We start from the raw sequence: 18,794 nt of genomic DNA, 5'->3' as shown, positions 1-18,794 counted from the left end.
AAATGATAATAAAATATTAGCAAAATATTCACAAAATAATAATGCTATAATAAAATATTAATAAATTCAAAATAAAAATTAAAAGATATTAAAGTAATAATAAAATACTTACATATTATTCATTAAATAATAATAAATTAATTTTGAAATAATAAACAAACATAACAGAATATTAATAAACTAAGAAGAAAAATATTATTAAAGTAATAATATATAACTAATCTACCCTTTTGCAAGTTTTCAAAAGTAGATTAGTTCGACCACTTGCCTAGTTTCATCCTCTCACTACCAAAAAAAAAATGTATATTTGTAATGTTAGACAAACGTCACCAAAGATGGCACAAGTGTTACGAAAATGTTTTCGTGACGTTTGCTCCCTTGTCACCAAATGTAGTGTCGACAAAAGTTTACATGTGAAGTTTCTCATACGTTACTAAAAGTTTCCAAGAGTCACTCATGCACAATTTTGATGACATTTATTTGTTTATTTTCGTTACGTTTTCTGAAATGTCACAAAAACTTGTTTAATGTCACCAAAAACATTGGTGGTTGGAAACACCTCCACTTGTATGTTTGTCATTACCTAGTATAGAGCTTATAGTAACATGTTTTTAAATCAATTATATACATTCATTTTCAACAAAAAATATTATATCCATTCATTAAATTACACGTAATAACCATTCAAAATAAAAGATCATTAATATCATTAAAAATTGAAATCTAATATTAAATAAAAGGTAATATATTTACAATTGTTCATATTTTAGTCCAAATGAAATTAAAATATTACAAAAAAAGGAAAATAGAACACTCATCAAAAGTTTCTTTCCTTTGCCAAAAAGATTACAAAAATAAAAGGAACACTCATCAAAATCGTGTATTTTCCCTTTCCCTTGCGCTTCCCCTTCTCCCCCTCGTTTATAGACACTTGAGATGGCTTTCTTCTAGGCTCTTGCATCTGTTACAAAACACAGAGAAATACAAAATTATTTTCCCACCAAAAGATGTGAGAAAATGAAAAGTAAATCAAATTTGTGATATGTTACCTTCTAGAGTGGGATGAGAATTATCTCCACTATGAACTGGAGAGGTTGCTAACTCATGTATCTACACATAAAAGACAAAGTTAAGAAAATTATTTTGATGCTAAAATATGTAAGTAATGAGAAATAAAACCCAACTTGTAATAACTTACTTCATGAGTGGGGTGGAATTTATTTCCACCCTGAACTGGAATATTTGCCGACCCATAGCTCTGCTTCTAATATAAGTATTTTTCATAAACTAAACAGAGAATAAGAAAGTTGAAAATATCATGAAATTATTTGGTGGTGACTGATGCTAGAAATATTGATCTTTAATGGCAATTAATTAAAAACTGCCACTAAAGACCAAGCGACTACCGCTACAAAAGTGACGCAAACTAGGTAGGTTTTCCACCAAGTAAATCACTCTCTCTTGCGGTTTCTCTCACAATTGCACATCAGCAGCATTTGATTCACAAGTAAATCGGTCTCTCTCTCTCTCTCTATTTTTGTATTCAATATGAGCCTCTATGGTGATGATTACTGCTAAATTCTCCGCACTAGAAGTGGCTTTGCATTTAGGACCACAATAGGCGGTTCAACTTCGTATTTGCTTTTGTTAAGTTTGATCTTTTGCTATACAACTGTGTTACTTATTTTTACTTTTTTTCCTTTAGGTTGGTAAAATAATTGATTAAAAAGTGGGAGAACTCAAGGTTTCAGATCAAACAAAAGAGACCAAAGAAAAAGAATGGTTTTACGTAGGAGGAATTGTAGGAGTGATTAACAACCTAGAAGTAGAATATACCTTTAGCTAAGCTAGCTACATTTTATGAACATTATTTTCTAAGACTGGTCTAACTTGAAAGCAAGTCAAAACATCATGTGGATCTGATTGGGTTTGTGGAAGCAAAATGGATAAGAATACTTGGTTCTTATTAGCATAAATTTAGATAATGTTAACTTTCTTACAGAAATATATTTTCACATGTTTTGATGGACTGTTATGTATATCTTAGGAATTGGGAGTAGAACTGTTGTCATTCTAGTAATTACTAGTTAAACAATTTCGTATATTTAATGTTTGGATAGAAAGAATACATGAGGTCAATGGGAATCAAAATCCCATTGACCAACTTTCCCCCCTCTCAAAATCAAAAAAAGAACACCCCCTTAGTATAAAAACACTTTCTTACCAAACACCTACAAAATTTAACTAGGGTCAGGACAGTTTACAGTACCAAGACCAGAAATGAATTCTATTTATACTTACAAGTGCTTGTGTAGATACACCAAGATGGGTTGGACTAAGACTGAAAAACTAAAGTCGGTTTCAATCCCATATCTTGGCTCTCTCTCTCTCTCCAGCTTGGCTGGGAGCTTTCAATGACCTTTCTCCATCAAATGAAGTTAGTAGATAAATTGAAGAAAACTGTTTAGAATATACTTGTCACTTTGGTAGACATAAACACAAATATAAAGGAACTAAATATCCTTCACTTCTACTTTTCTCACACTTCCATTCAGTCTATGACAGGTGCCCCCTTACACTTTACTGCATTGTTGGATTATCTGGTTTCTTTTTCTTTCACATATGAGAAAAGAGACTAAAACTCTCCATGAGCCTCTAACTGGTAATTCATGATTGGGTTTCCACTTTCACAAGTTTCAACAGGGGTTTCATCATTGTTCATGACAAAGGGCCTTAGCCCAGTAGCAAAGAAGTGGAGTAAGGATGCCAATGAGGTGGTCCAATTGGTTATCTTTCTTACCCAAAGATGTCCCTATAGGGACGGGCTTGTTTGGGGTAAGAATACTGCACCAATCCTAATAAATCATGTCCTAATTAACTAGTTAGAGAAAGCATGACTACTTCTAAGTCTTTAACCTATTGGTCTGCACAACCCCAACGAGATCAATTGGAAGGGCTCTTGTCTATATATGTATAATGCAGTTGTCCTCATCAGATTTCTCATATTGCTTTTCAACCCCTTTACAATTTTGTGCTTTTTTAATTTAAAAAAAAAAAAAAATGAATATGATCTATTTAAACTCACCCACAACCAATTCTGTTAAGAAATTGGATGTAACATAAACTTTTTAACACCAGCCCCTGCATCACACTAGTCTCTTTATGTTCTGTTTAACAGCCCCAAGTTGGCCAAGCTGAATGGGTCAAATTCCCCTTTCAACATCACAGCAGACCTCTCTCTTAAATCTCAGTGAAATTTTGCTGTCGTATCCAAATAAATGCTGCCTTCGGATTTGACAGACCTACTAGATTTTGACAGGGTAGTCATCTATCTTATTTGGATGCTATGTTGAACATTAGAAAGTTCAGAGATTGGCTTTAGCATGCATTCTTTGGGAATGATTTAGATATTTTCTTTGTGACAAGTGATTCCAAAGGATCAAGAATGGGTTTGAGGAGTCTGTTGGACAATGGCTAAAATGGTTGAACTGAATAACTAATTACTTTGTCATTTAGTGGATAAAATAATTAAATAATAGAATATTCAAGGGTATTGTAACCAACCCAACTTCAATTTTCAGGAGTTAACAATCTCCTTAAAATCTTATTCACTGAAAAACAAAACAATAAGTCATTAAATTCGGCCATGTCAACTGTTTTCAAAAGGACCTCTAAGTCAAGGAATTCAACAAATGGCTTGTGAAGCTCATAATCTTAGGTTGAACTAAATGTTACCTGAACTGAATGTTAAGGGGGGATCGGAATAGGGATTCCATATTGTTGAGAGGCTTGTTGTAGCAAGGCATGCATCTGTGACATCTTGGCATCCATAGCCTCTATGTTGGCCCGCATCACGCTCCCATCTTTGCATCTTTGCTGCATTAAATAGGCTTTGTTGAATATCATCCAACATGTCCTTCACTTTCTCAACCAGATTGGCCATTGGTATGTCAACTTTTGCTGAATTGTCACAGCGAATAGTATGCACCTGATTATTAGTCAAATCCTTTGGTCCAATTTCAATTCTTAGAGGAGCACCTTTCATTTCCCAATGCGAGTACTTCCAACCAGGTGAGTAATTGTCCCTAAAGTCTGCCTCAGCTCAAAAACCAACTTCACTTAAGGTATTCACAGTTGCAGAGCAGGCATCAAATAGAGCTTGTGTATCGGCATCTCTGTAAGGAACAGGAACCACAATAACTTGTAGGGATGCTACTTTAGGTGGCGGTACCAGTCTTCATATATCCTTCTGTACAACTCCAAAATCTCAAGAACCTCTCCATCAACTTCATCCTTGGTTGCAAAAGTTGTATGCCCTTCTTGCCAAAGAAACTCATGACTCCTTATGAATGGGGTAGGATGGCTGAACTCCCATCTAACAACATTGCACCATTGGTTAAGCTTCAAAGGCAAATCATAGTGTCCTCTAATCCACTTGGAATAAAATGGATACATAATAGTCTCACTTGTTGGACGAATTGCTATATGGACATCCAGACCAGTACTTCTAGACTTTGTAACTCAAGCAAACTCTAGAGCAAAACCTTCTATGTGATCCTTTTCACGTTGCAGAACACCATGAGATACAAAAGAGGGAAATAGCAATTTTTATTTTCATCTTCCTTATCTCAATATCAAAGAAGAAGGTTTGCATAGTTTCCCAAATTGACAGCCCACGACCTTAGAATGTAACAACCAAAAATGTCATAGGATCCAACATTTCACCGCTAACAACAAACTCATAATACAACCTCATCCTGCTCTGAATTTCATTGTTTAGTAAGTCATGGTCGTTTATGTAATGGCCTAAGTCTAAGTGTAACTTTGTTCATTTCACTACTAGGATCACAACCTAGAAATTGGTTTTTCAGAAGTATACAAAAAAAAAAAACATCAAAATTCATAAGCTAGCAATCAAAATAACTAAGAGAAAAGAGAGAAGTAAGGATGTGACTAGTCCACTTTGCTCCCTTCCAGTTGTAAAGGAGGTTGTTCCACATTATATGAAAGAGAATGAAGGTAGCATGAGGCTGGAATGCATATCATAATTAGAAAATAGAACCAGGTCCAGAATTAATGTCCAGGTCAGATTTGCACTGCAGCCTTGGGATCTTTCTCCCTTGATTGCAGTGAAATTTTATTTGCACTAGTATAAAACTACAAATACATGGGAGTGCAAATGAAAAGAATGCAAATTCTGGTTTAATTATGGTTTGGTTTTTGCTTTATTCTGCTTTTGGTCTTATTTTACTTCATTTGTACTTCAATCAAACAAAATAAGGTAAAATTTGAATTAAAAATTAATAATTCAGAATTTGCACCCAAATCATTTGCACTACCATAGTTTTATAAAACAATATATTTTGTAGGAGTTGTTGCATATATCAGAGGAGAATCATAAATAGTAGGATATATCATATGTAAATAAAACAAGGTTCAAGCCATGCTACAAAGCAAAACGATAGATTTCAGGTCTGAAATTTTTTACTCATAGTAACAAATTCATGGTGGAATCACATGAAAAATTTTAGAGTTGATTGCTCAATTAAACAATAGAATATATCATATGCAAACAAAGCAATGTTCAGGCCATTCTTTTTTATGGATAACATTCAAGAAACAAGGACTAATAGAGCTGAAATGAGCTGAAATTTGGCTCAAGCCCATTTTAGCTAAATGGGCTGAAATTTACTCCTGGGATGGACTTATATCACTGATATTTCTGATAGGATTCAAGAAGAAGCATTGCACATGAGGAATGCTTTTTAAACAAGTGGATTGGTGTCTGTTGACCTCAACATTTTGCTAGCCATGTTCATCCAGCTGCCTATAAGGAATACCGGTTGTACTTTATATCACTGATATTTCCGATGTGCAGCTTGGTGAATATGGCCAGCAATGTTTTGTGGTCAGCAGATCCATACTCAAAAGAATGAGAGATGAAAGTACTTTTTATTAAAAATGTGGTGAACTTGGAAGGCTAGTGTTTTTATCTAGAGAATCGTGATTATATAAACCTATTGCTTATGGAATTAAGAAAAACAATATTTTATAAGCTTTGTAACCATTTTGAAAGAAACAGGAGATGTAAGAAAAACTCTAATACACCAACATCATCATCATATTGTTATTTGTTTATTCATCAATTCTTCTATGGGACGTCCACAAAGCTAACAAGTAGCAAAAAGATTTTGTTTGTGCTTGAGAGCCCAAAAATTTGATAATTAATATACAGAATTCTTATATAATTAAAAGAAAAAGGTATGGGTTTATACTTGATGTTGAAAGAGTTGAATGGAATCTTGGCTAAACCTTTATGTTTGATCCACCAAATCTTCAGTGCACTTCCAATAGTGGCAATCAACAATCCCAAGTAAGCCACCATCTCATTGAACAAATTCACCATTATAGAGGCTTAGTTTGGAAGGAGTACAAATATAAATATGTAAAGTGCAGAACATTGTATTTTGTATGTATTTGTACTCCTTCCAAACTAAGCTAGAGCACCAAGATAGGTGTGATGTCAATGTTACTACATGGAATGAATAGAGTAAGGCAGAAAGGGATGTGTGTCTGTCTTTCCTTAAGTCAATTACTTGTGGTTTAAATCATGAGGTGTTAAGGGCCAGCTCTTTGGAGAATTCAACAGATTAGTGTGCTTTGTTTAATCTATGAAGGGCGAAATACCTTGGTTATTTATGATGTCCTACTTCGGTGAGTGATCGGTATTAGGGGTTATCACTATTGGTATCAGTTTTCACATCTTCTGTAGTTCTATTAGGGTTGAGACGACCTCCGATATGTTAGTATTGACATTGGCATCGAACAAAATACCCTAGTTATTTATGGTAATGAGCGAAGACAACTAGCATGACTACAAATCTTTTGTTTTAAACTTCTTTTCAATCTTTAAAAACTTAACTTCAACTAAGCCAACAACTTACATATAAGTCTTGTTAATTGGTATCTATTTTTTTAATTATGTGAGTATGAAATTCTTATCCTCCCATTGCAAGTAGTGCTACTGCAAGCAACCTTTTTTTTATTAGAAATGGTTACTACAAGCAACCCATTGTAAACAGTATCAACAAACCATTTTCTCTAATTTTAGTTCAATTACCATAAAAGATGTTTTTTTTTTAGTTCATTTGATAAACATGTTAATGTTCAACTTATTTTTCACCTCATAGTTTATCATAATAATACCCTTTCTGTTGTCCTTCCATGCTAAATGAACTAAACTTGTAGAACTAATTTTTGTAGTCACATGCAATGTTTTGAAAAGTATTTGAGGCTTATGTCAAGGTGAATCTCAAGGAAAACGCATTGTGGCAATACCTAATAGTATAAAGAACATTCTTCACAACTTGAGATGCCTTTCATGTATTTATACTTTGTATATGTACACCACTAGCTATTATGCCTATACATTTCTAATGTCATTTTAAACCATTATTAAACATTTAAATCTCTTTAATAGTTACTAAATGATTTACGGGTTCTGATTTTCATTTGGCTAAATATATAATGCAGAACAAACAATGTAGCATCTCTGGTAATGAATGAATGGTGTTTGGTGGTGCGGCAACCATTCACAGTGTTATGGTTTACTCTTTTTTTTTGTGTGTGTGTTTTCAATTTTTTTGTATATTATTCTTCTTGGAAGGAGCACAAATTATGTGCAGCTAGTTTTAGGTTGATTAATGTTCATGAAGTTAACTAAACTTGTTTGAAGTTTTTTCATTTAATGTTTAATGAAGATCAATGTTAAGGAAGTTCATTGTTCGACAATTGTAGATTAATTCTCATTAAGTAAAATGCAATATAATGTTAATGAAAGAAATTCTTTATTGTAGAAATGAGTGAGCACTCAACTTTCACTTTGCAATGACCAAGTAATCTATTGTTCGAGACAAAGTTTTGTGATTGTTGGAAGAAGTGTGTCATTAGGGTTTTTGAGACTGATTCAAACCCACATAAGTTGTTTTATACAAGCCCTTGCAAAGTTGTAAGTGATATGATAAAGTTACTTTTTTCGCAACATGGCCATTGTTCCTAGTCTTAAAAAATGTATTTCATGCCATGTAGGGAAAATAGTCGAATTTCAAGCCTTGTGGTTTTTTCAAATGGGTTGTTCCCATCAACCACTCAGAAGAGGTTGCTTCGCATATGTGCAATGATGATGTCCAAACATGCCATGTGAGGGAGCTAGAGAAGTTTCTATCTGAGTTGAATGATCGGGTGAAAACTCTAGAGAGCAAGTCTAATCATATGTTAATTGGGATCATGCGCCTCTTGAAAGTTATTGTTCTTTTTGGTTTTGTTTTAATAATTATGTTTAGGAAGTATGATATTATAGGAAAAGAAAGGAAGCAATGGGTTTTCTACATGTTCACATTTTGGGGAGGGATAATCACTATATATCATTGGTGTTAGGGTGTTAGTGTATATCCTTTGAAGATCTAGACTTCTGACTTCTAACTTATGGATGGAACTTAAGACTTTTATTATGTTGACAAATAAGTTACCATATTTGTTGTGATTGGTAATGATATCTATGATTACTAATGGACTCCAAGTGCCTCTTGTACCATTTGCTACTATAGATCCAGCTCTTCCTGTCATTCAATTCCCTTTCTTTGTGTGAACCACATAAACAAATTTAATTGATTAATATGAACTTGCTAAAAAAATGTCAAATATTTATAAATGTCAAAGATGATTATGTCTTTCATCTTGACCATTGTTGATACAAAATCCGTATGCCGAATTAGCTATGTCTATAATCCATTTTCCTTCATCTTTAGGATCACTTGAAAATTGTCCTTCAAAATCCATTGTTGATATGTTTACAAAAAAAAAAAAATGAGCACCCCTAAGTCTCCAACAACCAAAAAAATTGTATTGTATGTTCATGAAGTATACAAAAAATTCAACAACCAAAAAATTTCAGCACTTAACCACTGTGTACAAAAATTTTCTTTATGCTTCTATGCCAAATTGAGTGTTGTTCCAACCTGTATCGTATGTTCATGAAAATAAACAAAAAAAAATGTCTAATTGACCCATATACTAAATTGGCTACACATTCATTCAAACCCAATGATCCTTGTCCAAATTCTGATGAACTCTATAGGATGATTCTTGCACCATTGGAGGAAAACAAATGTCAATAAACTTTAGAAAAAAAGAGATTTCACAATAGAATGAACTAAATACAAAAGATTTAAGAGAAACAATAGATGAGTTCCACACGCTACAGTCCTAATATGTACCTAGAACCACTGGCAAATTTGATAGTTGTTTCTACTGAGACACAATTCTCTCATTTCCATCAAAGTTGAATTAGTTGATTGGCTCACTGACTTTTGGGGTTGAGACCACTGAAGTTTCTCTAGAGTTTTATTTTGAGATAAGTTAATTTCAATTCAATTGTTCAGAAACTTAGAAATCCCAATGAATTTCAACATATAATTGCAAGGCTCAAAGTTGCATCAAATAAGTTTCAGTAGATACTTAAAACTGAAAGGGTGATGATTCAAATTCAAGCATACCCCTTTTCTAGTTGAATGGAATGCATTCTTATTCAATAATCAAAAGATAATCCATTAAAGAAGACAAGAATATGCATAAACTTAGAAGTTGCTTCCATACCAATTCCCAACAAATTATTGATCAAGAATAAAATCATCCAAAACGGGTCCTACTTCTTTTTTCTTTTCCCTTAATTTCATCTGAAAACTCAAAATTTTCAATTATTTCCAAATTGATAAGGAAAGAGAAATCTTGCATCAATTCACTTTTTAATTTCATACACCAATAGACTTAATTGTTGTTCATTATTATACTCACATAAAACAATGTTAATGGCAACCAAATACAGACACATTAATTGTTAAAACACATCAAACAAATTAAATCAAAGACAATAAACAACTGTTACAGAGAGACCTAAACACAAACCTCAAGAAGAGTACTCCAACGTGAAACACCCACTTCAAACAAAATCGAAAAATCCAAGTAAATAATAGGCACGAACAACTATAGCAGTTCAAAATGAAACTCTATATTCAAACAAAACAATATTTTTATCTTTTGTTTTGTACTATTATGCAATAGGTTACCTTCACTTGATTAGAGACGGTGAAAAAATAAGCTTTCTCCCCCTGCAACAGCAAAAAGAGGCCTTCTTCTCCAGCAACGGCGAAAATAGATCTTCTTCTTCAGTGACAGCGACAATATCTTCTTCTTTGGCAACGATGACACTCACTTTCCTCTACATTCGGTGTGGTATTGGTGTGATCTCTAACATAGAACGGACACAGATGATCTGGGATGGGTTACACAAGGGTTTTCGATTGGGTTTCAAGCAGTGTTTAGGTCAAATGTGAAATCTATTAAAAAACAACGAATAATGGGTGGGTGTCTATTTTTGCCATTTTGAAAATGTTAACTCGACTTGTGGAGGGTATTTTCATCAAATGACACATTCCATTAGCCAAGTTAACAGGGAAGGGGGTATTTGTTTCACAGTCATAGTACATGGGGGTCTTGGTCGCAAAACAAAGTAAAGGGGGTTGGGCATAGCCTAGCAGTGATACCCAAAAACCCAAACTGACATCTGATCTAATTATCTAGGATTTGGATGGTGTATATATGTAATCGGATCATATTCAGGTGTTAAAATCTACATTTAATTAATAATCGAATCAGATTTGGATTTGACCCCATCCAATCCGATTATAATATAATATTTATTAAGTTTAATATATAAATTTTATATAATTATATTTACAATTATAAAAATATATTCTATATTATATTATGTGTGAATATATATAATAAATTTAGTGTGTTATATTTATATTAGTTTATTATATATAAAGGTTAAAAGATAGATACATTTTTAATATTTTGGTATTTTAGAAAATTTATAGTGCAGTCGGATTAAATCTGAATCCAATCCAAGTCCCTTAGGATTCAAATTCAAACCCAAGTCTTTAAATCTGATTGGATTTCGAATTGAATTTGACTACATGCATGCTATCAGTAATCGGATCGGGATGCAAATTTTGCTACATACGATCTGAGTCCAATCTGATTACAACCCTAGTCAGACATCCAAACTTATTCATATTAAATTTATTTATTTATTTAAACTAATGGAACCATAGAGTGAGGTTTTGGGTGTGGGCCTAGATAGGGTTAGGCATTTGAGCTTACCCATACTAAAAAGCAATGTTTTAAAAACCAACCTGGAGGCCAAACTCTTTTTGCCTCTAGGTCATACGCACACACATTATCAGTCGAGGGGAGAAAATCAATCCAATAAAAAATAATAATAATAAAAAAATAAAAAATAAGTAAATTAGGCAAAGGAATGGAATTGGATAGTTAGTTCAATAGACTTGAACTCATCTAAGTATCAAGGGGGAAAATAAGCTATAAGAAGGAAAACAGTAATAAAAAGTAAAATAATATATGTGTAAAAAAGGGGGAAATAAAGAAATGTAAAAATGTAAGAGTCAAAAATAAAAAAATAGAAAATTATAAATATAAAACCAAATAGGGTTTTGTAAGAAATAATAAAAAATAATAACATATAAAATACAAAAAAATTAAAAAACAAAATAAAAATATAGTTTGAGGGGAGTTTCTCTAATGATCTTTTTACTTTATTTGTTTTGTTTATTATGCTCTTATTCAATTAAATGATTATACATTTGTGATTGTGTCTGTTTAGAATATCATGTGGGCCTTACCTATTGAACCCAGGAGAGGGGTGCCTAACCCCTTCCCTCTCATTCGAGACCTACCCAGATTAGTTTAACTAGTGCCTCAGGATTTGGAGTCATCATCGAACAAAAATATTTTTGAAAATCATTCTCGGAGGTCCCATCACCTCCAAATTCGTAATTGATGGGTGGTGGCTCCATTTCTAACCCAAGTGAGTCATTTTCCAACGCTCACAATTGTTGCGATAGACGTTATACAACAATGGTTTTTATGAGAAATCGTTGCAATAAACGTTATATAGCAATGGTTTTCATGAGGAACCATTGCAATAGGTGTTATATAACAACGGTTTTCATGAAAAACCATTGCAGTAGGCGTTATGTAGCAACAGTTTTCATAAAGAACCATTGTGATAGGTGATTATATAGCAATGATTTTCATTAAGAACCATTGTGATAGGTATTATGTAGCAACGATTTTCATGAAGAACCGTTGCGATAGGTATTATGTAGCAACGGTTTTCATGATGAACCGTTGCGATAAGCATTATGTAGCAACGATTTTCATGAAGAACCGTTGTGATATGTATTCTTTAGCAACAGTTTTTTTTATAAACTTTTGCGATTGGTGTTATATAGCAACAATTTTATAAAAATAACCATAGCAAAAAAAAGCGCCAACTTTTCTTTTTTGTAATGATTTAGACACGGTTTTGTCTATTGCTATAGCTACTTTTGCAATGGTTTTTATAATGTTATAGCAACGGACATAATCCATTGCTAAATGATAACTCTAACAATTATTTCATAAAACCACTGCAAGAACTTTATTGCCACAATGGAAGAGGAATCGGTTTTGTATTCGTTGCCATAAGTCTCTAGCAATGGTTTTGGGGACCGTTGCTAGAAGTCCATTTTCTTGTAGTAAGCTTTTACTTTCAGAATTTTGGCTTTTATAAACCTAAAAGTCCAAAAGTTTGCTTTGTTTACTTTGTAGCACCTACTTTTGGAAGCTAAAGTCCATAAGCCAAAGTCACTTGAGGGCCACAATCCCAAAGTCAAAAAGAAAAAAAAACACTTTGGGTTTTGGACTTTTGGATTTTTTTGCAAAATGACTCTCACTATTGAATCTCTCTTGACTGAGAAACCTAGATACCAACAATGAGCGTTAAACCCCTATCGATCTCCTCCTCATTCCTTTCCTTTCATTTCCTTACCTTTCCTTTCTTTCTTTCTTTCTTTCTTTTTTTTCCTTCTTCTTCTTCTTCTTCTTCTTCTTCTTCATTTGCATTAGTCAAATCTTAACATTCTTCTCTTGTAGGTTGTTGTACATTGACCTTCTTCTCTAAGTTTGACATACGAAAGGCAAGTTTTAGGTATGCCATCATGAACTCCCCTTTCTTTCATTTGACCCCATGTAATGATGTGTTTGTCTTAAACCCTAATCAATGTATGTATTATCTATTTGAATCCCATTGTAATGGCTGTATGGTTTGAATCTATTTCGATTAAATGGTTATTTTAACTCCATTGTTTCCCTTGTTAAACCCTCTTCAATTATATTGAAATTTCCACATTAAACCCATGTTTTTCCCTTGTTTAATACTATCCTAATATATCATGTTGAATTCCATTTTCCCCTAAATTTTGCTATTATACTCAATATCATAATGTTGCACATCTATAAAAAGTCCAAAAGTAAATTGATGTCACCGAATACTCATTTTGTGCTTTTACTTCTAAAAACATGTTTTGAAAACAATATATTTATCAAGCAGGTTCTATAGCCAAAGTCCAAAACAGAAAGTTGAAAACCAACTTTATACTTTGAGCTTTAAAAGGTTCAAAAGTCAAAACATATCCAAATAGTACTTCAATTTTTGAGCTCATATAAGCAATGAGACTATTTTTGGTCTTTTAAGATTTTCACCAAACAAGTGGAACCTACCTTATAGTGCCCATGGATACTGCATGAAAGTTCTCCCAAATGGGCACTTAAAAGCAAGTTTGGGAATTGGAGGGCTTAACTTTTGGTTTAACTGATTTGAGAAAGTTACCACAGAGGCTTATCGGGAGAGCAAAAAGCCACGACATTTCTTTGGTTTAGCTTATTTGAAGAAGTTACTGTCACGATCAGACCTATCCATGGGCTAGGCATGATCTAAGTCGGGCTTGGACAGGATTTTAGACTTGTGGGCTCGGGCTTAGGCCTAAAACATTGGGCCCGATCCTTTTTTCAGGCCGGGTTCGAGCCCGAGCCTAACTTGATAATGTATTATATAATAAAAATACATATAATATATTTATTCTTTATTCTTCTTCTCCATTTTCAAGTAATAGTGAGATCTTTCATTAGGTTTTTTAGGTTTGAGTTCTTTTAATATAAATAAAATAGTTTTTAATTGAATAAAAAAGAAAAAAATATTTTTTTCAAATTTCTAGCCAGGGCTGCCGGGCTCGGGCTCAAGCCTGGGCTTCGGGCTTTATATGAGGGCCGGGCTTGGTCTCAAGACCTAGGCCTGATGGTTAGGCCAGGCTTGGCTAGGGCATGAGCATATTTTGTTAATGTAAAGACAAAGCTCGGCTCGACCAGCTTGTGAACAGGTATGACATTGCTTCTTGGCTTTTTGAGTGGGCCTAGGGGTGACCACGAGCCGAGCCTTTCATGAGCTATTCGAGCTCAGTTTGTAAAAAGCTCGACTCGACTTGGTTTAAACCAATCTTCGAGCCGAATTTAAGCCCGATATATAGGCTCGTTTGCTAATCGAGCCAAGTTCAAGCCCAATGAAACTCGGCTCACAAGCCTAATATTAAATAAATAATTTTTATTATATATACATACATACACACATAAATATATACATATATATATATTATAATAAATATACATACATACATATGTAAAAAAATATATATATAATAATATTTTTATTTTTTATGAATAATAGTAAATAATTTTTATAACTTTTAATTTTTTATCTAAAAATAAAAAATAATTTTCTACATGTAATTTTTATTTTTCAAAAAAAAAAGGGCTTATAATCGAATCCGAGCTCGAATACCCAACTATTCGGCTCGACTCGAATCTACCCCTATCAGTCGGCTCGAATCTACCCCTATCCCTACCAAAGACGGGCACCGGACACGTGCAACAATTTATCCTCACACTCCAAAATCTCCGCTATCCTTTATTTTCGGTTATAAAGCAAGATCTACACAACACAAAAAGCGAATCGTCACAGCCGTTACAGTTAACTATGTCCGAAAGCGTCCGTTTGACCTATAAAACGTCCTCATCCTTGCGTTCTTATTTAACGTTCTCTCTCTGAGAATCTCTCCAAATCTTTTTATGGCCTCTTCGACTCCTCCGCACTGCTCCATCACCTCAACCAAACCCTACCAAAACCACCATTATCCCCAAAACCACCTACAGCATCATCCTAAGAATCACCACCAGAACCACCATTGGAGTTCACAGAAGTTCTCCCTAGGCTCTTCTTCACCTGCAACTCGAAATGCCTCCAAGCCAGGTAACACTCCTCTCTCTCGAAGCCCTAATTTCCCCCCTCTCTCCCCTTTCCCCCCTTCGAAGACCGAACTTGGTGCCGATTTTCGTGGTCGGAGATCGACTCGGTTCGTCTCCAAGATGCATTTCGGCCGCCCCAAAACGGCCGTGGGCAGCAGACACACCTCCGTTGCCGAGGAAGCTCTGGAGCAGGCAATCCGCTCTGGTGGAGACGACAAAGCCCTAGAGGCTCTTCTGCGCAACTTCGAGTCCAAGCTCTCCGGCTCGGACGACTACACCTTCCTGCTTCGGGAGCTCGGGAATCGCGGGGAGTGTTCCAAGGCAATCCGGTGTTTCGAGTTCGCGGTCCAGAGAGAGCGCAAGCGGAACGAGCAGGGGAAGTTGGCGAGTGCGATGATTAGCACTCTCGGTAGGTTGGGACAGGTTGATCTTGCGAAGAGTGTGTTCGAAACTGCTAACATTGAAGGTTACGGTAATACCGTTTATGCGTTTTCAGCTTTGATTAGTGCTTATGGACGGAGTGGGTTTTGTGAGCAGGCCATAGAAGTCTTTGAGTCGATGAAAGCGTCAGGGTTGAAGCCCAACTTGGTGACATATAATGCGGTTATTGATGCATGTGGGAAAGGGGGTATGGATTTTAACCGGACACTGGAGATATTCGATGAGATGGTAAGGAATGGGGTGCAACCCGATCGGATCACCTTTAATTCCCTTCTCGCTGTTTGTAGTCGTGGTGGGTTGTGGGAGGAAGCTCGAAACTTGTTCAATGAGATGGTTTATAGAAGGGTTGCTAGGGATATTTTTACCTATAATACACTTCTAGATGCAGTTTGTAAAGGTGGGCAGATGGATATGGCCTTTGAAATAATGTCTGAGATGTCTGAGAAGAATGCATGTCCCAATGTGGTCACTTATAGTACCATGATTGACGGGTATGCCAAAGCTGGCCGATTAGATGAGGCATTGAATTTGTTTAATGAGATGAAGTTTGTGGGTATTGGCTTGGATAGGGTCTCGTATAATACCTTGCTCTCAATTTATGCAAAGCTTGGGCGATTTGAGGAAGCTTTGAGTGTCTGCAAGGAGATGGAGAGTTCGGGGATCAAAAAGGACGCTGTCACTTACAATGCATTATTGGGTGGTTATGGGAAGCAAGGGAAGTATGACGAGGTTAAAGAATTGTTTGAAGAGATGAAAGCAGAGAATGTTACTCCTAACGTCTTAACTTACTCTACTATGATTGATGCATACTCAAAAGGAGGTATGTATAAAGAAGCAATGGATGCATTTGGAGAGTTTAAGCAGGCAGGACTGAAGGCTGATGTAGTTCTGTACAGCGCACTAATTGATGCCTTATGTAAGAATGGACTGGTGGAGTCTGCTGTCTCCTTGCTTGATGAGATGACAAGGGAAGGGATCCGGCCTAATGTTGTTACATACAATTCGATAATCGATGCCTTTGGCCGGTCAGCAACTTTAAATTTTCAAGATGCTGATGACGGTACCGATGAGTCACAACCTGAATATTTAACTTCTAAAGATTGTTTGGAAGCCATTGAACGAAAGGCAGGAGACAAAGAGGAGGAAAACCAGGTTATGAGGATTTTTGGGCAGCTAGCTGCTGAAAAAGCACGACATCCGGAGGAAGATACAAAGAGAAAATCTCAGGAAATCTTATACATTTTGGGAGTTTTTCATAAGATGCATCAACTGGAAATAAAACCAAATGTCGTCACCTTTTCTGCCATTTTAAATGCTTGCAGGTGCGCATTGATTTTCCAACCTTTTCAATTGCTTATACTTGAGGATTCTTACCTTGCCAGAAGTTTAACATGACTAGGTTAATTATATCATAAGATCTGCATTTCAAGAAAAAGGAAAATTAGAAAAATATTCATTTATTAGCAACACACATTTTCCATTGGCATATAGCCAGACACCACAGCTCCATGCACCAACACTGTACTGTACCATGGTCAACAACTAGTCATCCATTCTCCTTGGGCTTATAATTCTTTTGACATCTATTTGTTTGTTGCCTGCTATTCTGCTGATGCCTTTTGAGATTCAACAATGATCTTTCCTTGGGAAGCTTTTATAGTTATTAACATTTATTTAATCAAATTTAGAGAATAACCCTGACTTTCCATCATCCTATACTTTATCTTGCCAATATTGGGTGCATGCATGGCATATATCATTCTGCACCTTATGGGGCCATACCTTCTGCTCTCATGTCCTATTTTGGCTTTCCTCTTGTTCTTTTATAACTTTTAGCCTGCATAATTACTCCCTGGTGCTCTGGATGGCCTTTATTTTGCACAGGCATGCGATCTTGTTTGGTGCAGCCTTATCTTATTGTCAATTGGTTCTGCCTTTAGGCCTTAATTTCCCTTGAGCATAGCCATTTCTAAGTTGTCCATTCAAGCCTGTCACTACTCCACCTCAAGTTCTTAACATCTTAATCTTTATTACACCAATCTTATGGGTGTTTTATTTCTCAATTTCCAACAATGATTTTAACTATTTTAATTATTCGCTGTAGAAAAAAGCAGTAGATCCATGGTAATTGCTGTCGATAGAGAAAAGAATGAGAGAAACTTTATTGAGATACCTGCTTATGGTTTTCTGAATTAAATTCAGAAGCTGATTTCACCACTTTTGATATGTGTGAAATTATTTGTTTTAAAGAAAAAGGGTAACTTTCATACCAAAAAGGGGGAAAGGATGTATATGAGATGTGTAGAAATACCAAGATTCCTCCCCCTCCCCCTCCCCCTTCGTCCCCTTGTCCTCTCAAATCCTATTCTTTGGCTAGTAACCTCTCCGGACTTTGACTATCCCTACATCATTGTTGAATGGCTCAAACCTGGAAGCCGACATTGTTATCACTATCTCTTCCATTCACCACAAGGTTTGCAACTTTATATCAGCTTTCCACCTCTCCCTCTCCATCTCTCTATCCCTTCTGTCCTCATCGTTGCTGAACCATTTAGTCCCTCCTTCAAACCCTATCCCCTCACCAGTCACCTCTCTGGACTCCGACTATCCTTTTGTCATCGTTGAACAGCCCGAACCTGGAAGCCAATGTAATCGTTGACGTCTCTTCCATTCATCGCACAGTCTTCAACTCTGCATCGGCTATCCACTTTGCCCTCTCTCCAGACCACTTTCTTGTTGAACTCGGAACTTCTTTTTTAATGAGCTTTTCTTTTGACATTTTTTGCTGCTCTTATAGCATGGGTCATTTCAAACTTTAGGTTATAGGGTGCTTCATGTATGCCTTGGTTTCACGTGCATCCACTCTACTGCTTTGATGCCCTTCCCTCCATTATTGGATTTGCTTTCTAGGTTAAAGTTTATGCTTGATTCAATTCAGCCTTGCCCATTGCCAATTCAAGTGACATTACATTAGGTGGCCAACTTTTAGGAGGTTGTTATTGCCAAACCTCAATTCATTTTAGTGCTTATGAGCTAAGCCAGAATTCCTGGGACAGGTGTGAGACCGATGGAGGAGAGGTTTGTTTCGGCTA

General features: G+C 35.3%; 1 protein-coding gene, 1 long non-coding RNA gene and 1 pseudogene across 2 annotated transcripts in view; 1 reads left to right on the top strand and 2 right to left on the bottom strand.

The window, feature by feature from the left end:
* Window positions 1-775: 775 nt before the first annotated feature.
* On the bottom strand, window positions 776-10,373 carry LOC148800747 (uncharacterized). Its single transcript, XR_016085460.1, has 3 exons — window positions 10,125-10,373; window positions 1,050-1,110; window positions 776-961 (listed from the first exon to the last, which is right to left on the bottom strand). It is a non-coding gene; the product is annotated as an uncharacterized LOC148800747 (long non-coding RNA).
* LOC104605167 (proline--tRNA ligase, cytoplasmic pseudogene) lies at window positions 3,756-4,756 on the bottom strand (annotated as a pseudogene).
* Window positions 10,374-14,970: 4,597 nt separating the features above from the next.
* The window catches only part of LOC104605048 (pentatricopeptide repeat-containing protein GUN1, chloroplastic-like), a 33,227-nt gene continuing 29,403 nt past the window's right edge, over window positions 14,971-18,794 (top strand). The window contains exon 1 of the mRNA XM_010269648.3: window positions 14,971-17,024. Coding sequence (XP_010267950.1) covers window positions 15,085-17,024 — 1,940 coding nt within the window. The 5' untranslated portion in view covers window positions 14,971-15,084. The remainder of the gene's footprint in view (window positions 17,025-18,794) is intronic.

Source organism: Nelumbo nucifera, chromosome 4 (assembly GCF_055504915.1).
Source record: "Nelumbo nucifera cultivar China Antique chromosome 4, China Antique-T2T, whole genome shotgun sequence".
NCBI lineage: Eukaryota > Viridiplantae > Streptophyta > Magnoliopsida > Proteales > Nelumbonaceae > Nelumbo > Nelumbo nucifera.
This window is presented reverse-complemented; position numbering and strand designations above follow the sequence as displayed.